General features: G+C 38.2%; 1 protein-coding gene across 2 annotated transcripts; it reads right to left on the reverse strand.

The window, feature by feature from the left end:
• Positions 1-296: 296 nt before the first annotated feature.
• Positions 297-21,142, reverse strand: LOC112557131 (mitofusin-2-like). Of its 2 annotated transcripts, none has more exons than XM_025226783.1 (18): positions 20,986-21,142; positions 19,924-20,239; positions 18,400-18,544; positions 17,685-17,847; positions 16,852-16,973; positions 16,203-16,311; positions 13,329-13,433; positions 12,992-13,145; positions 10,962-11,029; positions 10,610-10,731; positions 10,214-10,340; positions 9,530-9,634; positions 7,762-7,864; positions 6,161-6,381; positions 4,843-4,986; positions 4,313-4,509; positions 4,005-4,139; positions 297-3,093 (listed from the first exon to the last, which is right to left on the reverse strand). In XM_025226783.1, the coding sequence occupies exons 2-18, from the start codon at positions 20,108-20,110 to the stop codon at positions 3,024-3,026; spliced, it is 2,277 nt and encodes a 758-aa protein (XP_025082568.1). In that variant the 5' UTR covers positions 20,111-20,239; positions 20,986-21,142; the 3' UTR covers positions 297-3,023. The 2 variants fall into 2 exon arrangements, with proteins under 2 accessions (XP_025082568.1, XP_025082569.1); XM_025226784.1 differs by lacking the exon at positions 7,762-7,864 and adding an exon at positions 8,716-8,818.
• Positions 21,143-23,048: the final 1,906 nt, after the last annotated feature.

The following is a 23,048-nucleotide window of genomic DNA, read 5'->3' on the forward strand; positions in this document are numbered from 1 at the left end:
GCCAACCTCTGTGTACAGAGTACTGCAACTGCTTGAAACAGTTCCTAGTGGGCTCAAAAGCACGTCTATTAGGCTGTCTTGCAATGACTTATTTGTCTCCCAGTCCACGGAAATATATCTGCACTCTCTCTTCACATATTCTAAACATTTTCTAGATCCGAAGTAATGCCTCAACTTAAATTTGCATCGAAACAGTTGTTTGTCATAGTCAAAGCCGATTTATAAAAGTGTTTACAGACATATGGGACCGGGCATTATTTCTGTCTGCAGACTCTCCCACACTAACAAGCGAGCCGGACTATTCACTTCTTTTATTTCCTTTCACAAATCTGTCACAATTTCACAACCCTGTCTTTCAATTTTCATCTGTCTGTGCCTGAAGATCTTTTAAAAATTGTATGTACAATACTTTCTATGCATTCAATTCTCACTTGATTTGTTAAAAAATGATGTAATATACTTAAGATGAGAAGTAGTGAGGTTGGGTACAACAAGATGTACTTTAAAGAAAAAATCACTTAACCAACAGATGAGATCAACATTAATCAAGGACAAGAAAAGGATTACAATTTTCATTCACAAAAGAACCATTTCCCAAATATACTCTGGTCTGGGTAATTTTATTTTTGGACCATCTTTATTTCATAAAGATCATTTAGGAAAAGGAAAAAGATGTTGTAAACGATCTGACAAATTTTTCAAATTTTATTCCTGTAGTGCAGAACTCTATGATACTTTTTTAAAAAGGTTCTCCATCTGTCACAATATCTATCACAAAGCATCAGTCAAAAAGAAATATGCCATATATAAACTCGCACACTAACAATGTGCATGTACATACATGTAGACACACATATTAAAAAGTCAACACTGTTAATTAGGTGAAGACCTACAAAACAGCAAGTCTAATCAGGAGTTTGTTACTCTGTGCACTAAGCTATTCATGTAAATTTCATTCTGATGCTAGAGAAAACACAGAGATGGCCGAAGGGAGTGAATTATATATACACACACATTGTATAGAAAACAGTTGTAGTGCTCAAATAACAGTAGGCTGGCCTCCTTCATATTTTCAGGCTTCCCCATGCCTTTCAGTGAGCTAAGGAAGGGTAGTTTCATTTTTTCTGAGTTCAGAAAGTATTACCCATACAGTGTGTTTGGGAGGAGAATGTGGATGCTTAGGCAAGGTGTAAAAAAAGTGGTAGATATGCTTCTGAACTAATCATCAAAATCAACCAAGACAATGGATTTATAATAATCAACAAAAGAATAAAGAGAAGGGAGTCTGTATTCTTGGTTACAAACTTTACTCACCTTTATCTTCATCCCAGTCATTAGTGGAAAACAAAATGTCTTCACTTAAAAAAAAAAGCCAAAAAACAAACAAAAAAAACCATTGTAGCTTATGTTTACTACATCCAGACTTCCCTTGATCATTTGATAGGACTTTTTTAACTGCATGAACACACTTTTTGAGTCTTCTTTTGATGGCCAGATCTTACAAATTTAGAGTGTTTAAAGGCCCATCTTTCTCAGTAATAATAATCATAAGCAAACATCATAGTGACAGGTCATTTGAAGAATGAGACTTGCAAACCAAATTCATTAGAACTGAAGGAACAACGTCAGGAACACACTGCTTATTCAACCTTGTGATCATTGTCTTTGCTAAATTGTAGTTTGGTTTTTTCTTTTTTAGGGATTTGTAATACTGAGATATCCCTGGCATCTACCAAATCAATGCTGCAATAACAGCACAACAGTGAGAATCAAATAGAGAAATACATGCTCTTCCACTAACTTTTTCTTGAAGCATACAAGGAAAAGGAAAATAGCTGCGTTAATATCACATGACAAATGACAGCAACCACAATGGCTCTTACAGCACCCCAAGGAAATTATTTACAACTATACAAAATTATAGAAAGATTTTATACTGATGAACCCATGACATTGTTGCTGTGCCAAGCATAAGGAAATGCACGTGCAACAAATCCTTATGCAACACTACAACTCAAAAAAACCTTTGTGAATATTAATTCTACTTTTGTTACAACAGTAGTGAGAAATCACACACCATGGGTATGATAAGAATCCAGCAGAGATGGTATAAAATACATGCCCCCAATGAAGTTTTTAAAAATGATACCAAATATATGCAGTCTAAAAAAATTTTGTACTGCTCTCACTTTTACTGTTGGTTGTACACAGAACACCCCCAATCCTGATAACAAAGAAAATAATAAGAAAGGGGCTCGAAGCAAAAATATAAAGTATTTGGTCTTGAACTTCTCAATAAAGTTGACATTTTACAATAATTTAAAAAGATCAAGTCAATATTACAGAATGTTTTTCACAATTACATCTTTATATCACTTGCTTTACAATAGTTTTCTCATCTCTAAATGCTTGTGGCAGCTTATATAGCCCTATTTCTCTATTTTAGGTTCAAAATACAATCACACACAATTCATTCAAACTACAAAGGAATTACACATATAAAATCAAAGAGAGGAAAACACACAAAACAAAGTCTTCTGTGGTTTGGCTCAACTTCTGAAGAAAGCACAGTCTAATTTACATGTGGATGTTGTGCTCTCTTTCATCAAAGCCAACACAAAAATTGTCAGAAATGAAGATTCCATTGAATATATACAATGAAATATATATCCCCCACCCACCCCAAAAAAAACCCCAAAAACATGCAACTTCATGAACACCCACTAACAGCCCCTTCCCTACTCAGCATTCACAAATCATACTCCCAGTCTCCTCGCAATTCCTATTTAATTTAATTACCCTTTCCATTCCTCCAGAAACCAACGAACACAGGCACAGACCCTTAAACAAAGGATCAAGGCCTTGTTTCCTGCGGTTCAGATTAAGGATACATAAATATATGGACTGCTACATAAAAAAGCTATCTAATCAACACATTTTGGACAAGAGCTTCAAGTCAGTTGTGTTGCTGTGCTTTCCTTCTAACAGAGCAACTTGCTTAAGGCTGTCAGTATCTCTGTGCACTAAGAGTCCTGGGTGAGGTACTGACTGCAAAAACTCATGAGCTCACTGTCGAGAAAGTCGGCTTTGTTCCTGCAGCAGAAAAAAAAATCTTCAACAACCTTCTCCCTTCTTCCAAACTGGGCTGTTACATTTGCAGTTTATCAGCACTACCTGAAGCTAATTTGATGTCATTATTGTAAACGTATTCAGTTTTTTAAAAACATTAAAAGTTGATGGTTATGCAGGTATTGTACTGTAATTGCCTGAGTAAATTCTAAGGAGGTATTCTTCAGTAATGAAAATGTAAGAGGTAATTTCAAGAAACTTCATTGGGTCACATGCATCTAAAACAGGGGTGGGCAATTAATTTTCCCAAGGGGCCGCATGAGAAATTGGGATAGTTTTAGAGGGCCGGACTAATATAGTTAACTCCGTTTTACCCAATACTGTATATATAGTATATATACTGGCGGGCGGGCCGGTCAGAGACAGGAGCCGGGCCGGATCCGGCCCGCGGGCCGGCCTTTGCCCAGGTCTGATCTAAAAGAACAACTCTAATTTTCTTTAGGCAGGTGATTCAGTCAAAATGGAAAGTCCTAGGAGCAACAATCTTGGCAAGATAACTATTGTGCTACTGTAGAGTCAGCAATCAAATCACAGATAAGTGTTTAACAGTAGCAAAGAAATTTCCAAAGTTTTCATGAAATTCTCATGCTCAATGTTGCTCAAGCACAAAGTAATTTCCAGAAAAATACAAGATTTTTGTTTTGTTTTGATTTGATCAGATGTCATTATTTATTATTTCAAAATTCTTAATACAGATAAAAGGTTTCAGCTCGGACTCTCCAATGAGGACATAATGAAAACTGTAGCTTTACAATGGAACAGGGCATGGAGTTGTCACTTTCAACACACTAATTTCTGAACTCGTAAATTTTTTTTGCAGAAATCAGGGGTTAAGATCAGACCTACAAACCTCCAACCTTGTCCATAATGCTCACCTTAGTGTCTTTGAGGCACTGGCTACCTGCTGCAGTTGTTGGAGATTTTTGTCCATATCCTTTAGACTCTCCTCCAACTGCTGCCTGGTCATGTCAGCTTGGTGACACAGGCGAGCAAACGTTGACGTCAGCTCCCTGCAAAAATTTTTTTTTTATTGAAATAAAGTCTTTGCAAGTATTTAACCAAGTTCAAGAGAGAGGAAAGTTGTAAATAGGACATTATGTATGGGCTGTTTTTTTAAAAAAAATCTATACAACTATCTTTTATAAATCCATGAATGTTTCAATTACTGAGAACATTCACTTACTGCTGCACTTGGTGGCTGCAGTTGAAGCTGGTGAGATCCACAATCAACCGCAGCTTGCTGCTTGCATACTCCACATACTGCTGTTTAAAACACCGCTCCTTGGCCCGAGTGGTCCATGTCAGGCGCTCATACAGATACAGCAAGCCATACAGGGCACCTGTCACTGCAATCACTCGCCACCCAGCTGCCTTGGCCAGCTGAAGGCATATATAATGGTCAAATCAAACTTCTTGAGTGCAGATGAAATATAAGGAGACAAGTTGCAAAAATTTAACATTTAAGGCTTCCACCTCTCTCTCACACACACATACAGGTCACACTTTTATGATTAAAAATGATAAAACAGATGAAGAATAAGTGATGAAAGTGATAAAAGAAAAGAATACAAAAGTTTTAAAAAAGTGTGATTAATATGTTGAGGTGGTAAACCATACACATACATAATGAAGGACTGCAGAGGATCTTCCACGCAATAGGACAGATTACCCTTGCATACAAAAATTTATGACCAAGGTCACTGTGTCACTTACCAGACCAGCGACAGCCACAGCTCCTAAAGTGGTGCGAGATGTGAAAGATGCAAAGGTTGTTAGTAAGGAGGCCAAGATCTCATTGTCATGAAGACCTTGTTGTGTTCCAATTGCTGTAGAGCCAGGAGAAAGTGTTCTTCCCAGCTGTCAAGAAAGTAAACTCTGAGTCATTTACATCTGCTAACATGTCTGTGCATAGTTCTGCCAGTCTACAGCAAAATTTATGATGTAAAGCTCAAAACAGTCCCTACAGGACAGGTGTTCTCTCCTCAAACATCCCCACATTTCTGAAGCCAAGAACAACCTACATTCTCACAAATAAAAACGTTATGAGAGAGTGTAAAAGCAATTTTATAACAAATTCAATAAAAGTGCAAAAGATGCATCAGCATGTCAGATCCTAAAATTCTAAAGATGTTGGTGCAAAAGGAAGTTTTTATTTATTATTATTACTATTTTACTTTTAGCAAGCCTGTAAGAAGTATTTGACTGTGTTTTGAAAATAGTTGGGAAGAAAATTAAGGTTGCAAAATCATTGAGTTCGGGCTGCAAAATCATTTTTAAACTCCCACACAGTCTAGCCACATGCTATGTAAGCAGCCATTTTGGGGCTGAATTGGGACAAAGGGTAGAAGTTGGTAACATGTTCAAATTACACAAACATAACCTCAACTAAGATTTGGAGGTGGTGGTGGAGACTAGGTGCAATAGGTATCATACCACCACTTACTGGCATGTCCTCGGATCTTGATGCATAAAACCAGTCTTACGTTGCTACATTTTGATTGTCATAAAAGAATTTTCTTTTAAGTTTTTTTCAAGTCAACGGCAACCTCATTTTTCATCTCTATCCCAGAATGGTATTCAAATTAATGCAGAAAATCTGAGTATCTGCAGCGATACTGCTTCACTAGGACTTAACACGATCTAACTGCAGATGCAGAAGACTCCCAAGATTTTGTTTCCTTTAAAAAGACAAATGCAATTTCTACTTCAAACATACACAAATGAGAATATTTCATTTTCCCTAATATCCAATGATATCTTAGAGAGTGATGTCAAGAGGTTAGAGGGTGCAGGAGGAGGGGAGAGAGGAGGAAAAAGAGAAAGAGCTACAACTGTGACATACACTTTATAAATAATCAGCCTCCCAACCCCTTTGCAGAGTCAGGACTACTTTTTAAACAGATTTTATTAATTTACATTAGTATCTGCGATAGCTGAAGGTGCATGAGATAGAATATTATGCAATCAGCACACACACATAAACTTATAAGTTCACACACACACAGACAGAGCATGTGATTTCCATACTCACAGTTCCAGCTGAACCAACAAGGAAGTTTGCACGGTCCTTTGATCCCAAAAGTTTCTGCATTAGATTCATAGGACCCAAAGAAAAGTGAAACTCAATGTCCTCATTGAAGTCAGCACAAAGATTCCTGCAATCCAGGCGATAGGCAATGTCAAAATCTCGTTTTGGGATCAGACTAAACAGCTGCTGCCTTTTGTCGTCAGGAAGAATTGTAGCCAGGCGTTCTGCAATGGAATCACAGATATGAGGTTTTTCATCTCTCAGCAACACTAGTAACATTCAGTTTATCTTGGAAATTCACTTTTAATGTCTGCAGCTAAAAATGGGTGTATTTTTGGAAAAAAAACAAAACCTTCTGGATGTTAAAAACTTGAAATGTTCCATAGCCACAAAATTTTGAATAGTTCTTATGTTCCCTGACTGTAGCTGCACAAGATACCAATGCTATGACAGGACCATATCAGGTTGCTATAATGTTTAATCAGCATACTTTGATATTAAAATAACACTTGAAAGAAATCAGCCATTTGTGGAGATATGTATTTTTCAAAGAAGGCTTTACAATTCATTTAATATGCAATGAATTTGACTATTTTGACATATTTGTGCATTTTCATTTAAAAGGCAATAATAGCTGTTAATTTTACATGATTAAAATAGTCTACAAAACTATGATTTTACAAAAAACCTTATCAAAGGACAACAAACCACAACACTACATCCTTATAAGTCAATTAAAATAAAGGGGAAAATGGTAAGGGAGAAAATGCACAGCACGAATACTAGCAAAATCAACAGCCACCAATCAATCAAAAAAAAAAAAAAAAAAAAAAAAAAGTTAATTTCACAAGCCAATGAGTAGCATATGTACAGTATGTAGTTTCTTTGCATATTGCCTCAGCATACAAAGTTATTGTTACAATGCTATACTTGGATTTAGAAGTACTGTATACTGAGAGTAAACATAAATCCGAACTACCAGAGCATAGGGGAGGATTTGTGGCGGGTAATTAAAATGCAAAACAAAACAAGGAGAAATGAGCAAAAGTAAAAAATGATGTAAAGATTACAGAGTATTAGAGGCTTTCTTAACACTAGACTATACAAGGACAGACAACTTTCAACCCTCATATTAATGAGAGTTATTCATGTTATTCACAGGGTAAAGAAAAGGTAAAACTGCACTGCTGGTTTCATCTGAAAAATTTCTGGCTTTTCTAGCCTAGCTTTTCCAACTCATCACCCAGTTTCTTTTCCCAAATACCATTCTTAATCTGATGATCTATGGCCTATGATCTACCTAGGGCCTAGCTTGTGTTGACTGGCAAGCTCAATGATAAAACGATAAAAATTGTATCATGTCTTGTTTATACCACATGCTACGAGCAACGGGTGCAGCCACTAGATCTGCAGTATAAGTACCACCATAAATATGAATTATTGCTTCACAAGGTCTGAAGTATAAGTACCACCACAAATATGAATTATTCTTTTAGAAAAAGGAGGATGGAGAAGACTGATTCGAGATTAGTAGATGCAGTAGATTTTCTATGGTTAGTAATAATGATACTCTTGCAACTACTCCTGTGGGAAGACTGCCACACCTGTCATCTGTCTCTCTGTAGACTCCACCCCTTGCAACAAAGCAGAAGAACAATGTGCCTGAAGATTGCGACCCAAAGTTCGCTCTACATGACCATGCAATTCCTGAAAACAAAATGGTAGTAGAAACAAAACTCACACAACATGCAAAGCTGTCTATATACACAAGCTGCACATAAACTAGAGTGGACCACAGCTGTTCTTGTGATAATTATCATTTGCCAAAAACAACCCCTCCCCTCCAAAAAAAAAAACACCACCACCCAGTGTAAACAAAACAAATACTATGACAGTTTTAACTGCAAAACTTAAAGTACCGTACCCTTCACAGAGAACTAGTCACAAAGACAGTTAAAATTAGAAAGAAAAATGTATGCAGCATGAACTTTGCTGTGAAGATAATTACTTTTAATAATATACTGACAAAACAGTGATTCTTTTCCCTTAAAATTAACAAGGGAGGGGGGGAAAAAAAGTTGAAATTCTCTAACTCATTTGTATGCATATGCATGCATCTCCACCTCTTCTTTTTCATCTTGTGCTCATATATGCATCAGTGAAGCACAAATGATTTCCCCCCCCCAACCCCCCGACTTTATTTTGTAACGTGTAACAGAATTCTACCAGCTCAAAAAATAAAATAAAATAAAATTATGTGTGACTAAAGCACTACAAAATTCAAACTGTTTAAATAGTGACCACTGATAAAATTCAGTGAAAGATACAGGTGAAAGAGAAGGTAATTTTTAAGACAGAAATCCTGATGCCTCTCACTGCAATAGTAACACTAACTGCCAGACAATTACCATCTATTGCAGCAGTCACAAAGCTGTAAATGAAAATTCTGCTTGGAAACACACACAAGCTCAAAATGGGAAAATGAACACACTTCACAGGAGGTTTACTGAAGGCACATTCAAAAGGTAGCTCATGCTGCTGGATTTGGTGTGCTTCACCTGCAAGATACAAGTCCATGCTGTCAAGCTGCCGCTGGGTGGAGCTGGTACATCGCCCAATCATATTGCGACAAATGCTGGCCTCCACAAACAGGTGCAGATCCTTTTCACAGCAGTGAAGGATTGTGAGAGTTATCATACCCTATGCTAGCCTTCTACAATCACACTTTCTGAATAACCAGTCAACTATATTGCTGCATCAAACAGCATTCCCTTGGATTGTTTTTGATGGAAGGTGTTTCCCAGAGATACAAGATCTCAAAAACTTTTGCTTGGATAGGGCAATTATATTTGAATTTTCTATGGATGATTGTCGAAAACTTATGGTAACAAAAACTTTGGATCTCTTCTTTCTTGCTGCAGTTCAGCCTGTTTAATGCGAGTGCAGTCAAACCGATAACTATAAATAACCCTTCTTAACCATTTAAACACTAAATTTTCAGAAATGTCTCCCAACCAAATTTGAGCAAACTTTTCATGTAACCATCCTACCAATTTTCTACCTTTGCCAATTTACACCTCTTTCAGTAAAAAAAAAAAATCAAGATTCACTGTATTTTTCCTTCTGAAAGCCCCCCGACTCTCTTCCCCCAATGTCTCATCTCATGAATCATCCTTTTCCTTATAACTGCCATGTAACAAATGATCTTTAAGCAAAATCCAAACAGATGAAGCAGGTACAAAAATCGGTGCACACATGTTCTTCCCCTACCACCTTCATTCATGATACCAGGCAGAAATAGAATATATATATATGCATTTCCTATCTTCTGTCAAAAGTAGACCAATCAAATGGAACACTTCAGAGCATTACCTTCTTGTATGCAGTTAAGTCCCTTGGATCTGGGTGGAATGGACGATCAAACTCTTCTACAAGCAGAGACAGGCGTCTGATTTCATCATTCAGGGCTGAGGCAACCTGTAAAGAATTCTTAGGCTGGGAATATGCTATATCACTCATGTTATCAATTTTGGTAAGGCTATTGGCCTAATTTATCTCCACTATTTTGATTATTTCATGTAGATTGTGACCTCCAAGTGGGGCTTATATCTAAAACCAAGTGACAACAAATGAACCATTTACACATAGCTTCCAGTATAATAAAGCTGCTATCACTAGCTGTTAAGCGACAAGATATCTGCCGGTGAACACTGTTGTTGTTTTTGCTGCGATCCAGTACAAGCAACAATAAGATCCTGATATACCTGCTTATAAATAAGCACCTCTGGGCTAAGACAGCAGTATATATATCTCTAATGCACAGGATAAAAGTTCTACTGATAAAAGTTACAGAATTTTTAAGACATGGGTGAATGCTCATTTTTTTCTGTGATTATCCCCGTAAAACCACCATCACATCCAAAAACAAATAACTGCTGTCTTTCTATTGACTCTTCAATCAGGCATTAACAAAAATGTGTGCCTGGTTCAAGTCCTGGTTATGTTCTTGCCAACATTATGATTCCAAGAAAAAAAATTATTTGTCCTGACTTGCACCTTTCTCTCAACAGTTTCCACCATGACCTTAATCTTGGCTTTGACCTCACGGGATAGGAGGTCAAGCTGTTTGTCTAAGGTCTCCAGTTCATCCAGCCGCTCCTGGCGCAAACGCTGCTGCCTTTCTCTGCACAAATATAGCAAGATGCTCGGGATCATATTATCTCTGAAAAAGTAGCAAAACAAAACAAAACAACAACAACAAAAATCAATCGAAACGCTTGTTTCAGTAAAATGTCTCTAATGATTTTCAACAGGCATGTTCAGAGAATCAATCACTCGATCAGTTAAAATATTCATAGCATGAAGTTGCTAGATGCTGGTTTCAAAAAGTGTACATGCAGCCCACTGTAAAGTTCTATGTGAATAAAACCCCCATATTTGCTGCATACTTACAGATGTTGGTTGCTTGAAGTAAATGCGTCTTCCATGACTTTCTTCAGCTCAAATGTGATGTTCTTGCCTCTGTCTGTGTGTTGTTCAAACTTGGTCTTTACAGCGGATTTTGATATGCAGGCCTGAACAAGGGTCATTGCCAAGTATACGAGACACATTACTAGTAATGGACTATTTTCCCATGCAGCACCAAACTACTCTGCCAAACAGATGCTTTGTTTACAAAGGAAACCAAGTAGATTTAAGAAGGTTTACATAATGTTTACCTGTACAACAAATGCAGATAATACACTACTAATATAGTCTACTGTTTCTTTCTATAGAGAGCAGGCAAACAGCAATTTAGACGCACCTCAAATTTAGTTTCAAAGTTAGCAAATTCAAAAATTCTGGCTTGAAACCCTGGCAACAGAGCACGATCTGAAAACAAAAGACAAAATAAAACCTGACATACCCTCAAAATGCATGGTTTAAATTGTGATTATTCTTAAAAATATTATTACAACTCGTCTTGCATTACTAGACACTCTTAAATATTTGCACCGACAATGCTATTTTAACCTTTTGGTGTTAACCTAAGAGTTACTTGTGGTTGAAATTTTAATGGTTTATCTCAGGTAGTATGATCAAGCTTAATACTGCATCTGATTTCAAATCACGTTAAATATTTTTAGATAAAATTCCAAGCTTGGGCAATGCTCAGGATTAACAACTTTTACAAAAAAAATTGTGAAACCAAGGGGTGGGGGAAGGAGTTGTGGGGGGTTGGTGTTTATGCTGAGCAAGGAACTAAGGATATATCACGGCAAAGAAGCCAGTCCTGTTAACAGATGCCACATGCAGAGAAAGAAACACATGTCCAAGATGAGCTCTGAACCCAGGCCAGCCAATCCTCCCTGTACTGGTGACAGGCGATAACCATTGTGCACTTGGATCATCTCTGAACTTAGTAAAACTCAGGATTAATGCCTAAGTGGTTACACAGGCAATGTCACATGTCACTTGCTGCAGGTGCCCAGAGGGTGTGTCTGGTGATTAGTGTACCTAGTTGCTTATTCTGTTTTGGGAAGAGGGCTGGTGTATCTCCCGTCTTTTGGCAGAGCCTATCTGGCAGGTAACAGACCTGCATTGTGGTGTGATGGAAATTAGGGGTGCTGGGAGATTGGATGGGCGCACACCTAGCGAGCTCATTCTATGCTAGTCCTGCCGAGTAATTTTAATGGGAAAATTAGAATGTGGGGAAAGGGGGAATTTTTTTTTCCTCTCAAATGTTTGACTGAGGGTATATATTGTAAGAAATTCATAAATAGAAAATAGAAGAGCATTGGTACTGTAAGATAGTGGTGTGCTGAGGATTTAGCTTAGTGCAAGGTCAGATCCCATCAGCCAGTATTTTTTTCCTGTTATTCCTGTGTGTGGTAGACTATTTGTCATGAGCTGTTTGGGTGAATGGGCGTTAATTATTTGTTTCCGCATTATTTAGTCTGTAGGGGCCTTGATCTTTGGGTGGAAGTGCGTTAGAGCGAGAAAATGTTTTATGTGTTAGGGATTATTTTTGTTGGTCAGTTTGAGAGTGTGATACGTGTGCTAGATAAATCTGGGTTGTGGCGCATACCTGCACGACATGTTATGTTCGAAAGTTTTTAGGGAGAGACGTGTTTAGAAACCTTAGCTAGGGACGGGTCTTGGATGAGGAGTTTTGTTATAGCTACCTGGTGATGGGTGAACAAATATACTGTTTTCTCCACAGACTTTCAGTCTCCGTCTGCATCTTCAATTTCATCTCGGTCTTCGTCAAGACCTTTGTCTCCAGCATCTTCTTCCTATACTCTCGTTCATTTTGAAGAGTGTCTCTATTTGTCTGCTCTTTTACTCTGCACCCTTATCACCATGTCTTAAGCCCCAAAGGCATAGTCAGCTTGAGGACACGTGACCCGGATGTGACCTAGCTTTCCTCTGGAGCTGCGAGCAGGTGCCCATGTGTCCAATGGGCTGCTTGGATTAAGTAACTGCAGTATTAATATATTCTTGTGTATGTAGTAAATTTGTTGTTTTGTACCATTCATTTTTTTTTTTTGGGTTGGTGTTGTTGGTCTGTGCTCAGCGGTGGTTCGACTGGAACATCGTGGACCAGCTCTGGTTGAACGAGTGGCTGTGTAATTGTGCCAGCTGTCTGAGCAGTTGCAAGTGTGCATCCAGCGATGCTAGGACAGTTTTGTCACAGACAGGACAGTTGAAGACAAGAGTGGAGACAGCACCATACTTAATACAGGTGTGAATATAACTTGTCAGTTTAATTCCTATTTTTATTCAACTTCTTGTTATGAAAAATGTTACACAGGATAAATAATGATTCACTTTGATTAAATAGGTTTTTCATACCTGGGGTAGGAATACCAGTATCATCCTGCAGACGTGACACAAGTGTCTCACGAGCAGAGACGAAAAATACACGATCCTTGGCTTCTCGTTTGTCTGCAACCTGAAGCTCTTCTGATAAGAATTGAATATTGTTGTCCAAATGCTGTTGTTTCACCTGAAGCAAACAGACAATTGATGACAATGACTTTTTCATTCATTCTTATATATATATATATCCAGGAATGTGTGTGTATTTGTGTTTGTTCGGTCTCTTATTTTCCTGAAAGGATATGTATACATACTCAAGAATATGTAGGTTCAAAAACATGCATCAATTTTGAAGAATGAATTCTGGTACCTTATCTATATCTTCCTCACTTTCTGACACATCCCATCGATTCTGCAGCACAAAGACGTTGGGTTTGGAAAGCCGAGAGCTCACTTTGTGGAAAAAGTTCTTCTCCTGGTAACAAATCACAAGTGATCTTTAGCATGGTCAGCAGCACATCTTAAAACTGTCTGAAAAGGAAACCGAGTGGTTTCCAACTTCCTCACTTCTTTTCATTCAAGAAAAGCTCCTAGCTTCATGGATTGGGGGTGATGAGAGGGGGAATGGGTGTTTTATGCCAAGCCAGCAACTAAAGCAATATCAGGGCAAGACAGCCAGCCCTGTAAACTCCTAGCATGATGGAGATTCTATGTTAAATTAAAAAAAAAAAAAAAAAAAAGGGAGAGTAAAAGACAGAAAAAAAGAGTAAAAACCCAGCAGGCAAAAAAAAAAAAAAAAAAACAACAACAAAAAACAAGGTCTCAATTCACCCCAGAAATCACTAAGAAAACCAGTCGTCATCATTTACAAGGTTCTTCAGTTTTTTTTTAAATTTTATGAAATAACTAAGTTATCAAGCATCCAGAAAATAATAATGAAAGGCAGAAAATGGCTTCTTGAAAGTGAAAAGCCTGTCAGAAACAAAAATATTTTTTTTAATGTTGAGGACAAAACTTTTAAAATTAATTTAATTGGCTGTGACACTTAAAATGAATGCAGCTTGTTGCGCCACTGCAATCTGAGAGAAGCCAGAGAAGCAGTGTTCCCGGAAAGGTCTTTCAATAAAAATAAAGCAAAATAAGAACCATGCCACAGCAGACATAAGTCTGATAAGGCAACATTGTGGACGTGTACATGAAACAGGGATAAATGTTGTGAAAGAAAGACACAGGTATATTAAATCACCACTAAAAACAGGACGAAAGGGCTGGAGGTGACCTCTTTTATGGTCGTCCTTCAGACGCAGAAAGAGTTACACATGGTTTACCCGCACTAGTCATGAATGCCTCTGGTAACTGCTGACAACCTGGACTGGATTCTGCAGGGGAGCTGGCTCGCGCTTTCCAGTTTCAGGAATGAATAAACCACAAGGCTGCTCAGGCATCTAAGGCATCAAAACTTAGCCACGAAAGTCTAGGTGTCATTTCCCAAACAGAACCAACTTCTCGGAACAGCAAAAACCTGGGTCAGCTGAAAGAGCATGAATCTCAGAGACCCTTGCTGCCGTGACCTTGGGCAACAGGAAAACAGAATTTTCCACGACCCTCCTAAACAGCTCCGATGACCATGTCTCTTGGGTCTTGAAGTTTACAACATCAAAACCCACATCAGGTTCCATGTGCAAAAAAGGAACAGGCAGCAGGCACTTCTTGAGAGAGATTAGCTGGCAAATCTAAACTATAAACTGACATCCCACAGGCTCAGCTGTTGGGAAAAAAAAGATGACAGCATCACTCTATAGCCTAAAGAACTGGTGGGAGCCATTTTTCTTACATGGAACAGCCACAAAAAGCACGATATTCCAAGGTAAGCTGCTGGGAATTATGCCAGCTGAAGAACTTGCTCTTTGCCCTCGTACACTCTAGAATGGAGGCCAGGAGAAGTCATAAATCTGTCCAATGGAGAGGTGTTTCAAACGTTTTTCATCTGGAGACCAAGATCCCTGACAATGAAGAAGGTGGACACCCTAGCCCATCATGCTGTCGTCAGGATCAAGAGTGAATGTTGTAGGTTCCTCTTGCAAGAGATGCCCCTCTGCAGCCAGGGGGGGCAGGGCACGCAAAAGCCAAGAAGCCTACTTTCTCGACAGATGAAGAGGTTGCATAAGCTGTCCCTATCTTCACTGTTGCAGGAATAACTCCTCTCCCTTGCCCCAGTGAACATTGATGAGGAAGGTCCATAAACAGAAGGTAGTCAGGAAAATGGAAAAGCATTCCGGGATAAAGATGGTGATCCAGCCTGCTGTCTGCATGGGTAAAGCTGTCATCCCAAGGTAGCATAGGCTAGCAAACTCCATTCTCAGGAAAGGGTGCCATCTCCTGCTAGAATCCTGTCCTATGCTGGAGGTGATTCATTTTTCTGGACATGTTCCTGAACCAGGAGAGCAATGACATAATGAAAGGCTGCTACACCAAAATCTGTATGCAGATGTTTGAAAACATTACTGCGAACAGAAAGAAGAAGACAATCAAGCAAAATGTAACCACGCCTATGGTGGTCAAGCAACTGGAAGAAGCAGACTGCACCAAATCCTGGGCAAAGTAAAAAAACAGATGCCGGCTAAGACCAAAAACAGGCATGGTGAGGAATTCTACTGAAGCACTGAGCACAGACTGCAGCTTCAGCAAAATGCTTGCTGGACAGAATCAGGGTCAGAGGTCAATGTAAAAAAAAAAGGCCTCCAGACCCAATCTAAAAAGAAGCTAATAACAAACATGCATCTCAAAATCTTCACACTGAAAGATCCGAGCAAATAATGCAGTGTGCGGCATGTGGCTAGTAGTAGCACCTAGTGAAAAACAAGAGGCAAAGACGAACTCTGAGGGAAGAAGGTGCTGGCAACTGTCAGTCTCCCACCTGTAAACTCAACCAGAGGTTACAAGTAACCTTTTGACGAAGTGAGAAACCCCCTTCACGTAAAGGCAGGTCCTCTGATTCTTCTTCCATGTTGCACATGTTGTCTGGTAAAGTCAAAAAAAGTGTAGTCCATCTAGTCTAGCATAAACAAGTAATGCATGCAATGCATCAGGTTCTGTTTTGTTACACAATCTTCAAAACTATTTCTACAAGGTTTTCTTTCCTCAGCCAGTTTTTTTCAGTTTCTCAAAATACCTGAAAAGTAACAGCATAACTTCACTGTCCAAATTTCTGGTTATTTCAGTTTTTATGATTACTACTACTCACTGTCTGCATAAGAGTGGATTCTGCATTGGCCACAAGGACAAATACGTCTGCATCCAGACAAAACTTATCAATCCAGAGGTCAAGGTCAGGTGAGACATCTATGCCAGGGCTGTAATTGGAAGCAGAAAAGTGGATTATGAATATTCTTGTATAAAGTTATACAAAGATAAATCTTATCAATATAACAGTGCCAATATAAAATATATGTTGTTTATGATTACTTTCACCTTAGACCCATATTGTCAAGAACAAACATATACTTCGCAATACTTTGTATCAAATTTGAAAATGGTCTGCATGCTCAAACTATGACTAGGTCAGGGTGTACAACTATAAAAAGCCGATTTATCAAAGGCAGGCTCAAAAAGTTTTACAAAAATAAAAACATACAGAAATAATAATAATAATGGGAGCTGGAGATGACCAAGCTGGATAGATGACTCAAAAATGACGATAAACTAGATATACTGTAGAGGAATACAGAGACAATGTCTCTGAAAGTATAAAAGAACTCAAATCTGACCTGGATATGGAAATTGTTTTAAGTTTTGTTTTTGGGGGAAAGGGGTAGTTTTCTGGTGCAGAGTAAAGATAAAAGACAAACTTGCATGCATTATAATATGAATGAGTTTATCTACATCTGCCATACCTGTCTAGAAAAACAATGTCTTCACGAAGCAGGCGGCATTTACTTTTTGGCCATAAGATGCGGATGAGTGAGTTCTCCTTCAGCTTTCCAGAACTCAGAGCACTGGCTAATTGCTTGAGGGACTGCAATAAGTTACAATCATTTATGGAGTATCATTTTTAGTTATTGGCCAAAAGCATTCTCAAGTTATAATGATTATAACGCATGCCTGCAAGTATACAATGTCTAATTGACAAGTGTAATGTTGGACACAAATATGCTGCTGTTTATACCACTGACAAGGATCAGACTGTGTCACCACTGAGAAAAGTTTAAAAAAATGAGTCTAGGTTATAGCATTTGTGCATATGCCATCAGGATAACAACAGCATCAGACTGCATCCGGAATAATCCAACCCAAGCACAAAAAAGGTACAAGAACAAGTAGCATTAGTGAGGTACTATTATAAAGACCCCAGAAATCATGAAAATCTGTGTTCAGACAGGACAAAAAGCACACGCTATTTAATGATGGATTTAATTATGCTACTTTTTGACAGTTTACTACTGCATATGCACCTTACAAAATGTCATGTTATCTTTACACAACATGATTTGACAGCACATCTAAAAAATATCAACAGAAATTGCTTTAAGTTGTTTAAATTTGGAATGATATTATTGAAGATGCTATTGATTTAGGCATTTTTGAGAATTTGGATTTGAATGAACCAAAAGTAACCTCATTTCACACACTGATTGGTAGTGGGGCCCTGGTCATGCCACCACCTACATGGATGTGCCTGAAAGACCAAACTGCCTGCCTTTTTCAAGTCAGTATTGTTATCACCCACCTGGATACTCTTCGGCTGATTGGAGTCCTCTGTCAACATACTGGCCTCCTCATTGTCAGAACCTTCCACCTGGATGAAGCAATGTGTGGTGTGGCCAATGCCACTGGGCAAAATCTTCTCCCGCAGCATGGCATTGATGACAGTGCTCTTGCCATTGGATGTCCTGCAAAGAGGAAGGAATAGGCTGTCCTTTTCAGATGAGAATCAGTGCCTGGCAGTCAGTGATACAGTTTTTATAACCAATGCTCTTCTTTATGATTCTGTAAGGTCTACATGTTCCATTGTCTTTGACCCACACAAATATTTTATTACCCCCAGAAATGTTATCACAGTTTAATTGGATTCAAAAAGTTTGCAAAATGCATCATTTCTCATCTTCACTCCTAAAGTATATTACCTAAAACAATTTCTCATCTTAATATAGTGATATTTGGTACAAGAAAGACCAAGTTTTCTTGAAGGTTTGATAGTTTAATGAACTAAAAAAATCTTCTGAAATATGACCAAAAATTGCTTCAGTTTGTGACCATTTTGGCTGTTCAAATAAGCAGAAATGAGAGCAGGTAATGGGTTACAGAAATGATTCAGTACTGCATTGAAATTCCATGTTGTATGGAAAGGCTTAATGAGTAATGATGCACACTAATGATAAAACCCTTTTTTAAAGTAAGCAAAAATTTAAAGGCAAAACACCAATTTTAATATATGCACTCACCTTCCAAAGAAGACAACTTTCATATGATCTCGTGTTAGCACTTCCCTAATTCCATCTATCTTAACCTTGAAACCAACCACCACCTGGGCATTCTCAGGACTAATGATTGCTTCCTCTCCTACTCCTTTGAGCTCTGGTGACAATCCTGCAAACATGCACTAGTTATGAAAGCATCTCTGCAATCCATCTTTGGGAAGTTAATATGAAAAAATAAAGCGAGACAGCTCCTAAGAAATTTAAGATAAGGTATAATGATATATATTGGTGTAAGGGGGGAATCAAACTCATGATATCTTCAACATGAAGCTTATCTCGCATGTATTACACGCATGTACCCTATGAAGCACCTCTTTTATATACAACAAAAGGTGAGAGACAAGATCAAGATGACACTTAAATTTAAAATTATATCTTCTAAATTATATTTTAAAAATAACTAATTCATTTTTTAAGCCTAAGTATTACTGTCTTCAAGACTAACCCAAATGATTCATGTTTTTTTTTTTTTTGCAAATATCAATAGATAAAACTAACCTGTAAATTTCAGCCTCTAAAACCCATTCGTTAATTATCTGATAACAAAGTCTGCGATTCACATCTGTGATCAACAAGCACCGAGAACACTGTACATCATGCTAGTACACTAATCATTGTTTACGGTACTCGTTGATTGCAGGTGTGAATCGCGTACTACCATTCTTAGATATTAAAGAGAGACTGAAGTCCCATGCAAATACAAATCTTTTTTTTTAATTTGTCTGTATCAGGCTTTGAAGGTCAAGCATTTGTATTATTCTTCAGAGCACAAAGGACTGTTTTGTTTTATATCTTTTCGGTCTCACTATGCAAACATGTTGGTTGTGAGGGGCTCTTTGATTTCAATTTCAGATATTTAAAAAAAAATATATGTTCGATTCTGAATATGAACTTTTTTTATTCAGAGAATGACTCTTTTGTTGAAGAGAATGTTTACCTTAGTTTACCTAAGTGCTTCTGTATATTTGTGTCAATCTGTCCTGCTTCATTAGTCTTATTTGCTGTAACAGCTGGGTTGATGCCATTGTGACTGCATGCTCCAGATTTTTAAAAAAGGATTCGTCTCTTTACATGGTGAATGCTTGGCTATTTTAAATTTGAACCCTACTAAGTCATATACCACATTATTTAGCAAAAAATAAAAGACCCGCCATACTGAGTATTCTATCTCACGACTGCATTATGGCTTTAAGGAAAGGAAAGATGAATGAGGAGGATGCCAAACTCAGAACATCAGTGCTTCTGGCCGTATGCCTTCTGGATTTTGTGATTTAAAAGTGATATTTTTGCTACTATTAGCCCATAAAATACTCTGACTTGAAAACATGCAAATTTTTTTAGTGAGATCACCTGTTTTCCTCCAGTGGGAAGGGGCATGTGCTGGTACCTATTTATAACACATATATCTATTTATATCTGCAAAAAGCACAAACCATTCTGGGTTGGTCTTTGAAGTTTTCGAGTCCATAAAAAAAAAAAGTGACTTACCCTGAACAAATTTGCCAGCATCTACCACATACTCATCAATATCTTTAAAAATGTCATTGATTCTCTTTTTGGCTTGTACAAACAGTTGCAACGCAGACTCTCTTCCATGTCCATTGCCAAGGTTACGAAGACTGGTGCCATCACTCTGAGAATCCATCCCTGTCTGTGCTATCAATGACCCTGACATTGCTAATGATGCACACTAATGGTAAATTCTCTACAAGGTCCAAATGGTGTACACAGCAACATTTGAAATCCACATGCAAGCAGACAATAGCTTACATGGATACTGTGTCCAGACTGTAAAATCTTGATCCTGAAGTAATATGAAATAAATAAAGCCATAAAGAAAGCCGAAGTACTGATATTCATTTATAACTTGCAAAACAACAGTCAGCATTATACAAAAAAAAAAAAAATAAATAAATATTTAAGTAAAAATAAGAACTATAACTTTGATACTGCTAGATCATTAAGATGAACAGTCAAGGACAAATCATCCACTGTTATTCAATTTTCTCTGTGTATGTGTTACTCTTAATCATAGTTTTAGTTTATTTCTTGTTACTCCTCGAGGAGCACATGGCTGCAACAACACATCGCCTGCGGACCCTGTTTAGGGGGAAGCCTCCCTCAGTTTGGGGCTATGTGGTTCCGACGTCAGCTCTTAAATCATACATGGCTTTAAATGATGGTTATACAAAAATGTTCCATTACCTTTAAATACTACTAACAATCCACAAATCCGTTGTCATCCAATTCTGCAGGCAATAAGTAATAAATCTTTGTACAATTATACTAATCATATCTATTTATAGCGGCTACTAATACAAGGCAACACGGCTTTCGGCAATTTTTCTTTAACGAAAACTTAGACCCATCTTTACACGTAAGATAAGAGAAAAAGGAGCTGAAGTGAAGAATCCTTAGCACCGTGTAGCAAACCACACAAGGTTTTCAGTAACTGCGTTTTCTCCACTCCTTTTGCTTTGGCTCGGCAGTTATTAAATCGCGCGCGCACGCTGGTAGCAAAGATTAACATGCATTGGTTATTATTTTTACCTTGGGTTTCTGCAGCCCTGATAATCATAAGCTTTTACATAAGCCAAAGCCTTCAGACTCGATTTACTTCCAACGCTCGTTGCCGGGTGTAGAAGACTACAAGTGACTTTCAGATGTCAGCAGCCATGATGTAGTTCCTAGAATTCGACTATTTGGAGATACAGAGTTTATGAGAAAGGAAGTTTTAGGAATGTTGATCAAGGGCAGTAAGAGGTAAAGGGAAGTAACCACACGGTATTTTGCATTAGCTTTGAGCTACGCCGCCTCAAGGTTGACGGCTATTTTATATTGTCATTTATTGTGCTTTAGAACTTTTAAATTTCATTAAGAAATACATAAGCATTGCCGCCAATGTTTGCTTGTTTAATTCAATATCTATGTGTGTGTATATATATCTCCACACGAAAGCTTGTGAACAAGAGCACAAATACACTGATCGTTTCTGTGCTTCACATAGCTTGTCTCATAGACTGACTCTTGTTGTGACGCTCATGTTATCAAATGTTGCATCAGTATTGGATAACCAAAAAGTTTTATCACCGTGTGTTTAAATTGTAACTACAAATTATCAAGTGCGTGTGAACTATTTAATGACACCAGCCTCGCCTACCAAAATTTAGTAAATTGAGCAATAGCTCAGAATAGGGACTTCGAGGTTTTAAGGGGCGCTCGGTAGTGTAGTAGTTAAGACGCTATCGCTTGTCACCACTGAAATGAGAATCTATGGGTTCAAATCTCGTCTCGGGACACTCTCTGTATGTGACACCTGTTCGTAAGGCTGGGCGTCGATGGTTTTCTCCGACTGCTCCAGTTCCTTCCCTTGTCCCTCTCCCAACCAAAGTGCGAATTTAAATCACTTCAAGGTGGAAGCGCTTTCATACTAAATCAACCAACCAGCTATGTCTTACGAAAATGACGGAATCCTGGGCCACCATGTACAAACGCCAGCAAGTACGCCCATCTCAACAGGGAAAAAAAAATTCTTGCAGCTATCATTTTCTTGCTTTGCTCGCAGAATGTAATAAAACCCAGTACGTACTGCTTCTTTTATCATTCTTTCAATCACCCTTGTTTTGTCACAGCCAAACCAGACCAGCATACGCCTCATGACTGTTTCAGGCAGAGGTTCCTGGTGTCCTACGAGTGTGGCAACCGTACTTTGTGCACTCATTTGGTCTGTGTACTCTGTACGAGATCCGGAACGGCCTCCCCAGACACTTTAATTTGTTTCCGAATGCCTGAATTCTCCTCCGTATCGGCAAGCAGGGTCAACGTTTCATATCTCCAAGTTATCGAAATGCTGTTTCAGGAAGCTTGTATATTAGGCTATCCCAGCACAAGGCCAGGCTCTCAATGCTTCACATTACCAGAACATGAATATGGAATTCAGCTGATAGGATAAGAGTGTGAATTAAGTAATATTTCTCTCACAGAAAAAAAGCAACTCACACACATACAGGACCACAGGGAGAATGGAGCTACCGCAAGAGGTATTTCCAAAACAAGAAAAAGAAAATAAAAATCCTGCTGAAACTTGGGAAAGGCTGAATGATTCGAACTGAGAAAGGCAGCGAGCTCCATAGTTTGGGTCCAGAGGGATCGCTCGTCTTTAGCCCTGAGTTTTGCTATTCCGTCTGCTTGCCCGCTGCTTTCAATACCGCGGTGCGAGGATATCCACTTCGCCGGTGAAAATTCTCGCACTTGACACTTCTTTAAAAAAAATTTATGATTCTGTCCTTGGTGTCGATGTTTGGACTAATTTTATTGAGTTATTGGGTCCCTTTCTTCCATCTGGTGCCAGCTGACGAAGAAGATGCATATTTGACCACCAGACTTACTTGCCTTACTTATATTAGCATATATTACACAGTCCAAGTGTTAAGTCGCTATCATTAAAACTTATATTCAATCCATTTACATCGATCTTTTTGGAATATAGTTAGGAAACTATGGGCTTGAGCATTTTTATGCAAGGTTGGAAAATAAATTTGATATTAAAATAATTAGAGGTGAGGATGCCAGTATAACAGAATCGGGATTAACTAGTCATCTCAGCTATATGG

This window comes from Pomacea canaliculata, linkage group LG2, assembly GCF_003073045.1.
Source record: "Pomacea canaliculata isolate SZHN2017 linkage group LG2, ASM307304v1, whole genome shotgun sequence".
Lineage (NCBI taxonomy): Eukaryota > Metazoa > Mollusca > Gastropoda > Architaenioglossa > Ampullariidae > Pomacea > Pomacea canaliculata.

Excerpts from the sequence above, each read along its gene's own strand:
- LOC112557131 (XM_025226783.1), bottom strand. The coding sequence starts at position 20,110 with ATGTCAGGGTCATTGATAGCACAGACAGGGATGGATTCTCAGAGTGAT. Across the intron at positions 18,545-19,923 it reads TGCTGGCAAATTTGTTCAGG|GATTGTCACCAGAGCTCAAA; the intron begins GTAAGTCACTTT and ends GCATGTTTGCAG. Across the intron at positions 9,635-10,213 it reads TGGAAACTGTTGAGAGAAAG|GTTGCCTCAGCCCTGAATGA; the intron begins GTGCAAGTCAGG and ends AATTCTTTACAG.